General features: G+C 36.5%; 1 protein-coding gene across 9 annotated transcripts in view; it reads right to left on the bottom strand.

The window, feature by feature from the left end:
• The window catches only part of NF1 (neurofibromin 1), a 300,188-nt gene that overhangs the window by 186,285 nt on the left and 101,063 nt on the right, over positions 1-12,840 (bottom strand). For 5 of the 9 annotated variants that reach the window (XM_056127967.1, XM_056127959.1, XM_056127960.1 and 2 more), the window contains 3 exons: positions 12,440-12,571; positions 11,665-11,709; positions 3,654-3,788 (listed from right to left, as the gene is read on the bottom strand). In XM_056127967.1, coding sequence (XP_055983942.1) covers positions 3,654-3,788; positions 11,665-11,709; positions 12,440-12,571 — 312 coding nt within the window. The remainder of the gene's footprint in view (positions 1-3,653; positions 3,789-11,664; positions 11,710-12,439; positions 12,572-12,840) is intronic. The other 4 variants (XM_056127961.1, XM_056127964.1, XM_056127965.1 and 1 more) reach the window with 1 other exon arrangement.

Here is a 12,840-nt window from a genome sequence, read left to right as displayed (position 1 = left end):
TTTACTTATTTTGATCTATAAGTGGCTATAATCAAAGGAAACAAAAACACGTTGAATGACATCAGTATTATCTTAAACAGTCTTTCTTTGTATTCTACAAAGGATAAGAGATAGGCTAGAATCCACAGCGTTAGGTATTCAGACATCACTTTTTTCATCAGGAAAAACAGTAGACTGAGGAAAGCAAATTAGCAGTTTACATAAATATGAGTTTACATCTACATATGTTTATACATATAAATATGAGTCTAAAATGCTTTCTGTAACCTGGAAGCATCTATTTACACTTAAAACATACATGGTTCAGGTCAGAGACATAACTCACAGGTTGTCCAATTTGAAAAAAAAAATCCTCTAATCTTTGATTTTCTTAAAAAAAATGTATTTTCTGGGGCTGAAGCAATAGCACAGTGGAAAGAGCACTTGCCTTGTACATGGTCAATCTGGGTTTGGTTCCTAGCATCCCACATAGAACCTCTGAGCACTGTAACCAGGAGTGACCCCGGAGTGCAGAGTCAGGAGTGCAAGCCCTAATCATCACTCGGTGTGGCACAAAAAAATGAATCTATGAATCTCTCTCTCTCTCTCGCTCGCTCGCTCGCTCGCTCGCTCTCAATGTCTCTCTGTCTCTCTGTCTCTCTCCCTCTCTCTTTCTCCCTCCCCAAATTCTCCTTACAATGAATAAACCTATTTTATTTTAAAAACATTAATCCTACATTTACCTAATTTACTAAGTTAAGAATTTTTAGAAGTTAAATACATTTAAAATATATAAAAGGAACCTTAGTATTTTAACTTACTTATGTTTATGCTAAGCTTTTTAAACCACTAGATGGCAGCAAAGAAAACAATTTCAATTTTAGATTTTTTTTTCCCCTCCCTTCCCCATTTCAACTTAGTGTATTTCAAATTTGGAAAATATCAAATTCCACTTAAATTCCAGTTATTTGAACAATAAAATATTTAGCACAAAAAATATCCATAGCTTAGAGACATTATTTGAACCTAATTATAGCTTGTAAAAAGTGGTGCTAACACACACATCTACAACATGATGAAATAACAATACAAATTTAACTTGTTCTGCATAAACAAAAAAATCAGGATGAAGGTTATTTCATTAGTACTACAGTCTTAGGAACTGATTTTTTGCTTTTTGACTACACCCTGCAGTGTTGAGGAGCAATTTCCAGCAGTACTCAGGGAACCTTGTAATGCCCAATTCCAAACCTGGGCCTCCCTCCAGACCTTTGAGTCACCTACCCAGCCTTACAAGCGGCCAACATGGCCGACCCGAGTTTGATTCTTCCGCCCCTCTTGGAGAGCCCGGCAAGCTACTGAGAGTATCTCGCCCGCACGGCAGAGCCTGGCAAGCTCCCTGTGACGTATTCGATATGCCAAACACAGTAACAACAAAGTCTCCAATGGAGACGTTACTGGGCCCGCTCGAGCAAAATCGATGATCAACGGGAGGGCCTTTTACCTTTTTTTTACCCAGTCTTCACTGCTAATTTTTTTATTAGTTTTTTATTTTACTTTTTTTCTCTCTTTTCTCTTATATTCTCTTGCTTGCTCACGCTATATTCTGCACACCCCCCACCCCCCCCCCAAAAAAAAACCACTGACATACAAGAATTTTTTTTAAATTTGAGAATTTTAGGGGCTAGAAGAAACAGCACAATAGTTGTTAAGGTGCTTGACTTGCATGTAGCTACCCCAGTTTCATCCGCGGAACTGCTTATGGTCCCCTGTGCAATGATTTTGAGCACTGAGCCAAAAGTAAGTCTTGAGAACCTCTAGGTGTAGAGGTTTTAACTTACTTATGGGTATGTCAACCACTAAAATCCAAAAATATCCAGAGAATCCTTTTTTTTTAAGAAAAAGTTTTCTGATACTATAAGAATCAATTATAGAATCCAAGGTTGGTGGGTAGGGGAAGACCAAAAGATTTTTATTTCTGAGAATTGGCATACAAAAGGTGGAGGGATTAGGGAGATAAGGTAAGAAAGTATCAGCTAGGGTTGATGACAGCTTAGGAGCCTCAAACTCCAACTAGGAAAAGTCTGGACACTGAAAAAGTTAGACAAGGCAGTCATGGCAGTGCATGCCCTATCCAAAGAATCTTAAAAGGGGGTTCTAGAGCTAAAGAGAGAGCATGGAGGAAAGGCACCTAACTGGCATGCAGTCAATCCTGGTTCCACATGGTCTTCCAGAACATACCAGGAATGACCTCTGATCACAAAGCGCGAAGTAAACATGGAACACTGCCAGGTATGGCCCAATGCACCTGACCCCCACCCAGATCCCCCCCAAAAAGGTTGGTAGGACTCTTGAAACTATGGACATCAAGTTGAACGATTTGAATATTGCAATCTGAAAAAATAAGGCATCAAAACTGATAGCACCTTAAAAAGCCTGTTGCTTAACAGCAGGGAAAAATTTTTCTGGATGCTACTCTCCTGAGCCTAGGGAAACTCCAAGGTTGAGTTAAACATGTTACTCATTAAGCATTTATGGATTATTCCTACAAGTTCTACATGCATTATCACAATCTTAACAATGTTTCAAAGGCAGAATGATCACTGTTCCTCCTGTAAGAAAAATACAGCACGTGGGAAGTGGGAGTGGATATTGAGACACCGGTGGAAGAATAGCTGCCAAGTATTGGTTAAGTGTGGAAATGGAACATGATATACCCAAAACCCTATTAACAGTATTCTAAATCATGAAACAAGAAGGAAGGCGGGGCGGGGGGGGGGGAGTGAGGTACAGAGGGAGGGAGGGAAGGATTAAAAATAGAAAACTAAAGCACAGAGCATTAAAACAATCACAATACATAGTGTATCTCCAGTATTCATACTTTTTTTTATCACTTCGTGTAACTAATATTCAGTCATATCTCACTGTTCTAAATTATTTGTATACTAAAATAATGCTTATGGTGGGGGGCTGGGAGAGCCATAGTACAGAAGATAGGGCACTACCTTGCACACAGCCAACTTACTTTCCATTCCTGACACCCCATATAGCCTCTGGAGTCCAGCCAGGCATGATCCCTGAACATAGAGCCATAAGTAGACCCTGAGCACAGCTGGGTGTGGCTCCAAAACAAACAAAAAACCCCTTTAGAAATCTAATAGCATCTGTAAGAGTAACACTATGACAATCACTGAGTGCTAATCACATCCATTTCATGACCTCTCCTTTCAATACAGTATATTTAAGCAGAGCCAGTAATAAAAGGAAAAAAGAGGGACAGAAAAGCTAAATTGTTAGGCAACAGATATTGGAAATTAGAAAAAGAATACCAGATAGTAGCTGTAGGAAACACTCTTGAATTATGGTCTCTTCATTTTCTCCAGTCATGCCAAACTTATGCCTAAAAATTATAATCTGGTAACATGTAAAAATGTTACCATTTTAAATGGTAACATGTAAGAAATGAAGCTCTCATAAAATACAACAACTTAATAATGGAAGAAAGTTACAAAATGTCTTAGGTTTAAGTAGGATTAATAAATGTTCATTAGCTTTCTTCAAGGAAAAAAGTATTTTACTGATTAAAAAAAACTAAGTTACTGCAATAATTTCAACGTGTTTCATAAACACACGTACTCACACGCACACACACACAAAGAGACACAAATACTCACACAAAGCAAGAGCTTTGGATCTGCATGAATTAGTTTCACCATAGACAACAGAAGATACTTATAGCTTCTTGTCTCCAAGTCTGTAGGTTTTTCTTTAAATTTAAGGCTTGTTACTTTTTCTTTAAATGTAAGACTCTAAAAACAAAAACAAGACAATGCCTTATAAGAACCAGACATGGATCCGCATCATAGCTATACACTTTAAAAAACAATTTAAAAGCTTTGAAATAAACACATTTTAACAACCAAGTATGCAACATATTAGAAATATTAGGTATAATAATATTGCTAAGCTTAAAAATTAAAATTATTTAGAACATTTATTATACAACCTAATAAAGTTTAAGCAAAATCTATTAAAATTCTAAAAGCTTCAATATTAGTATCTGACTATGTAAAAAAGCAATTTTCTAAAATGTGAAAGTATTAGGGTAAAACATTAATTTTATAGCTTTCACAAATACACACATTGAGCAACTTGCTTAACAAATACTTATCCCACACAGAAATATAATTACTTCATAGAATGCATGACACTAATTAATTGTATGAAGCATTGTTACTTTATGTACCACAGTAATGAAAAACCACTATGAACTGTAAGACACCAGACAAGATGCATTCCCAATTTCAGAGATGTCAAAAACTAAAAACAAGGGCTTCTTAGAATTTGATGAAATATGCTCTACAGGCAAGTTATTAATAGTATAATTGTAACTTTTTCCCTTCAGTCACATTCCATCTCTCTCAAGCTGCAGAATGCATGCATTTTGCCTAATGATCGGTGTTAAAATAGTGAAAGAAATCTTAGAGAAAGTTCAAATCAGAAAAACATGTTTCAGTTACAGAGATACTATGATAGATTCCATGCTTGATACTATAATTACGAATGTTATTTAACCCCAAATCCAACAATCATATCCCAGATCTAATATTTATTTTCTCTATTTTTACAAGAATTTTCCTTTTCCTTTGACACATCTATTTGTATGTGAGCATATATACAAATAGACTATCCCACATCTATGCAGATAATAAAATAATAAAAATGCCCAAGTAAGCAGGCTGCCTTGCTATGGTAAAAAGAAAAAATGCATTCCAAGAACACAGCTCAAAGGATTTTGTTCCAAACTAAGGTCCTTGGTTCAATATTCAACACCATATAATGGCTTCCCAAGAATAATCAGGTTTATCCTTGGTGGCCCCAAACACCGGTGGGGAGAAAACCAGCAAAGTATATGTGTATGTATAATACATGGCAACTATCCTCACTGCTTTGTTGTGAGGATTACATGTGCTTTTATGCCTAAGAACACTGAAAGTCTTCATTTCTAAAAGAGAGAGCTATGTACGGATACATTAATACTCAAGAATGTCACTCTAGCACTGAAATAGCAAAAACTGACAATGTTGGCTTTTATCATTCCTTATCTTATGGCAGAAGTCTTATTAAATGTTTAATGAATGTTTTACTGTTTGGCTTCCTAAACCTTTCCTAGCATGGCTTAAAAAACTATGTAGGGTGCCAGGGATCAAACCCAGGTCAGTTATGTGCAAAGCAAGCACCCTGTCTCTCCAGTTCCTAATTATGTCATTTCTTAATGTCATATTATAATCAGCATGTGAATTTTGCTCCAGAGTGGTTTCATAATGTATAAGATCTGCAAATTCTATACCAGTCAGAGATTAACACTACATCAATTAAAAACTTAAGTGTAGAGAAGCAACAGCAGCTTAAGTGTAGAGGAACAACAGGTAGATGATTGCCTTGCATGACGCCAACTTGGGTTTTATCTCTAGCCTTCTCTATGGTCCCCCAAGTACAGCTCGGAGTAATCCCTGAGCACCCCTGAGTCTGGTCCAAAACAAAAGACAAAAAACCAAAAATACAAAAAAACATACATTCAAGAACATAAAACTTCTAGAATAAACTTCTAGAGTCTTGGCAATTATATGTTTTAGACACATATCTAATATATAAGCGTAAAAAAGAAAAATTCAGGATGGAGGGGCTAGAGCAATAGTACAGCAGGGTAGGGTGCTTGCCTTGCACATGACTGACCCAGGTTTGATCCTTAACATTCAACATGGTCCCCCAAGCACTGCCAGGAGTAAGTCCTGAGTGCAGAGCCAGAAGTAACCCCTAAACATTGTCAGGTGTGGCCCACACACAAAAAACAAAATTCAAGGTAGAATTATACAAAACTAGAAGGGGTTCTGAAAAGCAAAAGACATAAAAAGACAACCTAAAGTTTTTGAGATAAATTATCTGCAAATGTCTGATTCATGTGGTTAACACACAAAATATGAGAATCCATCTACTGTTAACATCAAAAAATTACAAATAATCCCCCCTTTAAGAGCAAAATATCTGAAGAGACTGGAAACTGAAAAAGTGAAACTGAAAAAGTGAAAAGTAGTATTACCAGCATAAGGGAACTCAAAATACAGTGAGATATCACTTCATGCCTATTCAGTAGCTATCATTAAAAGAAACAACAACCTGCTAGGTAGGATATAGAGAAAAGGAACTCCCTGTCCACTACAGCACTATAAAATGGTACAATCACTGGAAAATGGCACGAAGCTTCCTCAAAATATTAAAAGCAAAACTACCATATGAGCAAACAAAATATGGGACCAACCTAAGTGTCTGTCAAAGGATTATTGAATCAAGAATGATGAGGGTTGAAGAGACAGTACAGTGGGCAAGGCACTTGCATGCCTTGCACCTGGCCAAAACCCAGTTTGATCTCTGCCAACACATGTGGTTGGCTCCAAGCAGATGAGGAGTGATTCCCTGAGCACAAAGTTAGGAATAAACCCTGAGCACCAACTGGCTGTGACCCAAAAACTAAAGCCAAAAAAAGAAGGAAATTCCTGCTCTTTGCAAAATGAATGGACTTTGGGGTCATTATAAGAAGGGAAATATGGGGGCTGGCGCGATAGCACAGTGGGTAGGGCGTTTGTCTTGCACGTGGCCAACCTGGGTTCGATTCCCAGTATCCCATATGGTCCCCTGAGCACTGCCAGGAATAATTCCAGAGTGCAGAGCCCGGAGTAACCCCTGTGCATTGCTGGGTATGACCCAAAAAGGAAAAAAAAAAAAAAAGACGGGAAATATGTCATAGACAAATGCTAAAATGCTGTATAATATTTTTATGTGAAATCTAAAAGAAAAAAAATATATAAACACACAGTAAAAAATCAGATTTGGGGGCTGAAGATAGAGTACAATGCTTGGGCCCCCTAAGCCCTGTCAAGAGTTGCCCTGGACTTGTGGCAGAAATGTGTTGGGTCTGTGAATTAAGTTACGGCCCTGTGCCACACCGGCGGGGAAAGGGCATTGTCCCTTCTGCCTTTTCCTTTCAGCGGCATGGTGACCACCATCTTTCACAGCCTATTGGGCCCATGAACGGCTCCTCCGGCTCCTGAACGGTCATGATCCCAGAGGCACACAAACCAACCTCGGAACCCAGCAGCTTCTGGCAGAAATCCCTCCAGACTTAATTACTAAAATACCAGGAATCCAAAATCGCAACACTATATGCTCTTCATAATCAGCAATAGAAAACAAATTATCTAATTAAGCCTTTTCAGGAGGTCTGATTGTTGGGGGAAAATTCCAAATATGAATGGTGGCTCTTCTGTCGAAAAACTGAATGTAATCAAAGTAGAGAGAGTAAAGTGGAAATCATCTGCCACACAGGCAGGGGGAGGGGTGAGATGGGGGGGTATACTGGGGTTCTTGGTGGTGGAAAATGTGCACTGGTGAAGGGATGGGCATTTGATCATTGCATGACTGAGACTTAAACCTGAAAGCTTTGTAACTGTTCTCATGGTGATTCAATTAAAAAAAAAAAAAAAAGGCAGCCCTGGAGGGCTCTAACCACTGCAGGATTCAAAAAGAACCCAAGAAGCACTACATTTTCAGGCTGAAGTATTTAAGCATATGATCCAATTGATCGAAAGCATTAAGAATGGTCCCAGAATCCCCTTGAACACCACTTAGGAGGCCCTAAAAAAAAAAAAAACTTTGCCAGGGAAGTGATTCAGTGTTAAATGCCTGCCTTGCACATGTGAGACCCTGGGTTTGAGTCCCAGCACCACACACAGACACAAAAGCAAAATATACAGAAATTATATATATTTGTGAAAATTCATACCTCACTACTATAAACAGTTTTTCTTCATTTTAATATAGCAAATGATTAAAAGACAAATCGTTCAAGGGCTGGAGAGATAGTACAGTGGGTGGGATGTTTGCCTTGCCCGCTGGTGACCTGGGTTCCATTCCCACCACCCCATATGATCCTCTGAGTCTTGACAGAAGTAATCCCTTAGCACAGAGCCAGGAGCAAGTCCTCAGAACTTTGGTTGCCCAAAAATAAAGAATAAGATCAATCTTTCCATTTTAACTCCAGTCTTTCCATTTTAACTCCAAAAGTTAAAAGTGGACATGTTATATAGCTCAATGTTCATATGAAACAGGCAAGAACTTGGAAGACTAAAAGCTGAGTGCAAGATAAGAGTATGATCTTGGATTAGACTGATAGAAACATTCTATGCATAGAACAGCAGGTAAATAACTTTCAATTATTATATGACATCTGGAACACCAAATTCAGCTCTTAATGTCTCTTTTTAACTGAAAAAGTGTTAGACTGAATTCTTTCCAAAAGAGAAGCACATAATTTATAGAATGAGTATTAAAATAGGTCAAGCAAAAATCATTCACTCATTCAACAAGTACGTAGTAAATACCTACTACATGCCAGATACAGTTTTAATGCTAAGAACTCAATACTCCACAAGCCAAAGTTTCTGTATTCATCAAGCTAATACATTAGCAAGGAAAGACAGCTAAAAAACCAGATGGATACTAGACCTCTACTAATCATGTGACTACTGTGTGACTATTACTGACTTAACATTATTTGTGCCTCAGTGTCCTTAGCTGTAAAACAGAATAAACAACACATAGCCATACACTTCTAAAGAAAGTAGAAATAAAAAATTCCCTAAAGCTACAATGTCATAAAAATTAAATGACCCTTAAGAATACAGATAAAGATATTTTTATCTCTATCTCTAAGGTTTGATAAAGATAACTTTATTCAAATAGCTCCCATTCTGTCTTATGACTAGTCAAGGGTTATATGTAGTCAAAAACAACTTGTTAAGGGCCGTATAGCACTTCAGAAGAGAAGAGAGGATAACTAATGGATGAACGTGAGAAAGAGAGAAAAGTTTATCTTTATTAAAGAGAAGTTTTCAAACAGTACTTTCCAAAAAAGAAATTTATCTACCTCCAAAATAGATAAAGGGCATAAAATCTAGAGTTACAGGCACTATTTTACAGCTTAACAGACTAAACACTTCATTGCTATTTCTACAGTAAATGACAGCAGATTATTAGTTACAAATCATCTGAGGTAAGAACCTCAGATGTACAAGTGAGAACTCATGGAAAAACATTTCAACTGGGGCAATTTTGACCCCAGAGGGTATCTAGAAATGCCTGCAGCCATATGACTGTCAGTACAGGGTGGCAGGTAGATGCTATTGGCATACCTGGGTTGAGGTTAAAGATGTTGCTAAATATCCTACAATGTGCAGCAAAATCTCCTATGACAAAGAGTTACCCATTCCAAAATGTCAAAGTGCCAAGGCTGAGAAACCTGAGTGTATTGTATCATCTCTAAAATCACTTACTATGTATATCCACCTTTGTTTCCAGACTTTATGAAATGGTGGTATTGCATTCATTAGACATTTTCAAGTAAAAGCTATAGGAACAGATCTCTGGGATGGAAAGAGCCATGCCTGTTTAGCTCATCAGGCTCTGCTGTCATTAACACTGGCAGCCAGTGGGAACACAAATGCTCCATATTTACTGTCTGGCTTTTCACTCTCTAGGTTTAAGAGGATCATCCAAATTCTAAATAATTCTTCCAAATAATTATTCTATATTAAATTTGCTATTATCCATGCTAAGAAAATTAGCCAGAAAGTTGTACTTTTAGACATTATATGCTGTGTATAGCAATAAGTGGCCCTGGGTCTCCTGAGCATAGTTTGAGGGTCCATATACAATTAGATATCAAATAGAATTATTAACACATACAAAAACTGAGATGTAAACACTAGTGAGTATGAACGACTTAAGACTCATTTGGTAGTTAAAGAGGTATCTCATGTCTAGCATGTGTGAAGCCCTAGTTTGAGCCCCAGCACTGAAATAAACCTCTAAGCACTACCAGGTGGCATCTCAGCACCATACCATGAAGCCCCAACTGCTGAGTCAATCATCACCAGGGTTGGTCTTGGGTCCCCTACAACACTGGGTGGAATCCCTGCTAAAAATTTAAACCAGGGGCCAGAGTGATATACAGTGGGCAAGGCTTTTGCCTTGCACGTGACCAACCTGGGTTCAATCCCCAGCACTCCAAATGGTTTCCTGGGCCCAGCAGCTGTGATCCTTAAGCACAGAGGCAGAAGTACAGCCTGAACACCATCAGGTGTCGCCCCCAAACAAAATCAAATGAAAAAATAAAACAATATATCTTTTAAAATCCAATGCACACTACTATTTTCAATTTAAAAATAATACATACAAATCGCTCACACAAATTCTTTTATAAAACAATATGGACACTCTACAAAAAACTAAAAATTTAGCTTCCATATGATCCAGCAATTCCACTTCTGGGCATCTTGGCCAAAGGGTACAAAAACTCTAGTCAGAAAAGACATTTGCATTCCTATGTTCATTGCAGCACTATTCACAATCTGGAAACAACCCAAGTGTCTAGAATAGATGACTGGATAGAGAAACTATGGTATATATACACAATGGAACTCTACCCAGCTATAAGAAAAGATAAAACCATGCAATTTGCCACAATGTGGATGGAACTGAAGGGTATGCAATATGCATAGTAAGAAAGCAACAGAAGGATGAAAGCAACAAAATCTATGAGCTGATTTACAAAACTGAGCTTATTATGACAGTAAGACATAAGGGGGAAAAGATTAGGTGGAGACTGTGAAACAAAGGTAGAGAGAAATGGACACTCCAATAGGGGGTGTTGTGTTAGAATGCTGTATTCAAGAAACCTCCATCATTGACACTAATGTAAAATTATGAATCATGGTGAATACATTTTTTTAATTTAAAAAACTACATTTTCATCATGTTGTGTTTGTGCCAAAAGAAGTCTAACTATGGCTTTTATAAAATAGCGACCCATAGCACAGTACATAGATCGTGCAATTAGGTAATAACTTGGGCTAAATATCTTTAAAATTTTAACCCACCAATCTAATTTTGTCTTTGTTCAAAAGAATATTTTAGTTATATCTTCTTTAAGTCTCATGCCAGCACATTTAACTACAGATGATTAGTAAACTTTAAGTAGGAAGTGAGTAGTAACTTGCCACTAAGTTCTATTAGTTTTCTAGTGAGGTAGAAAACTTAATAAAAAAAAAAAAGTCAAGGAAAGTCTAAGTTTCCAAAAAATATCTGGAATGAATAAATGAACCAGTGAATACTTTTTAAATTTATTTCACGTTATTTTATATAAAAAATATAGTAAACAAAGAATAATTTTGCATTTTAGTAAAATATAATTGCCCTATTCCTTTGGCTATAACTGTTTAAGCTAAATGATCTAAAAACATCTGCAGAGTAAATGTCTCTACTTAAAAATCTAAAACAAAGTCTCCAAAGTAATTACTGGTAACTGGATAAGAATTTTGAATGACAATTGTACAAAACCAAGATATTTTATTGACTAAGAGAACTTGAAAAAAGAGGAGCATGCCATGGAGGGCACTGTTTAAAGTATAAAGTGTGAGATGGCTAAGTTATTATATATAAACAAGAGGTTAAAAATAAATACTACATTTTCATTTGAGAGAACATGATGTGATTATAACAGTAACTATACACAGAAAAGTCAAATAAACCAGGGACTTTTCTGAGGTAGTTACAATGGTTTATACTTACAGCCACAGAAGCCCACTGCCATGCAAAACAGTGACTGGTTGGCATCTGATCATGTGAGCGACAGCAGCCAATAAGAATAGAAAATAAGAAGCAGAAGACAAAGCACCACCAATCAATGCCAAGAGTTGCCATGTATAATACTCTTGCTATATATAAATATCAAGAAATGATTTCTACAATGCTATAATTGTCTGTTTTAATTGGTTCCATGAGTTTTAAAATTTCACATTACGAGTTTTAACCTGTTAGAATACCTAATTTGAAAAATTTTAAAGTTAAAACGCAAACTTTAATATAAAATTATTATTTCTAAACATTTTAAAACACATTTTCTGCAATAAGAAAGTTATTTTACAGGAAAACATCTCATTTTTAAATTTTCTATATGCCACATTCAGCATCTAATGGGAAAAAAAGAACATTTACTCTAACCCAGGAATCAGGTTACCTTATACATTCTCAAAAGATGAGAAGATAATAAAAATATTTTTATTCATAAGGAGGTTAAAATGAGATAAACTATAAAAAAGAAGAGTAAAGGACACTCATTAAGATTTTAATATTTTGTGAGAAATTTTACAAAAAATTCAATCAACTCAAATCGAGAAAGACAAACATTAATTAGTAATGCAACAATATTGCAGTATACAATGACATAATATTTACAGAAAAGAACTCACTTGATTTTCTTAAAAAATCAAAGATATCATAAACAGGATAAAGGCACTGAAATTAATAGAAAAATGTGGGGCTCAAAATTCATGATTTATCTTACCGGTGCCATTCGTATTGGTGGGTGTGTCCCACAACCTTGCACTGCTTTATGAAGCGTTTCGCCAAACATATTTCGAAGTTCAACTGAGTGGCAATATACTGCATCAATCTTAGGCCACCAATCCAGTGCAGACTGGAGAAAAACAGAAACCACAATAAAGGAGAAGTACAGTTGCTTGAGTTATATGTGCAAGCAATCACTGTAGCTTTTATTTTAATCCTTTTGTGAGAAATTTCTAAGGCCATGCAAACACAAACCATGATTTCCAAATTTCATAATGTCCAATATCACACACTTAACCATACATCTATTTAAAATACAATGAAAACAAGACAAATCACCCACTTAATGAGTATGAACAAATGAGAGTATACTATACTTAGTGGTAAGTCAATGAATCT

The sequence above is a fragment of the Sorex fumeus genome, unplaced genomic scaffold, assembly GCF_029834395.1.
Source record: "Sorex fumeus unplaced genomic scaffold, SorFum_2.1 ptg000063l, whole genome shotgun sequence".
Classification (NCBI taxonomy): Eukaryota; Metazoa; Chordata; class Mammalia; order Eulipotyphla; family Soricidae; genus Sorex; species Sorex fumeus.
Note: the sequence above shows the minus strand (reverse complement) of the source record. Positions and strands in the feature narration are given on the sequence as shown.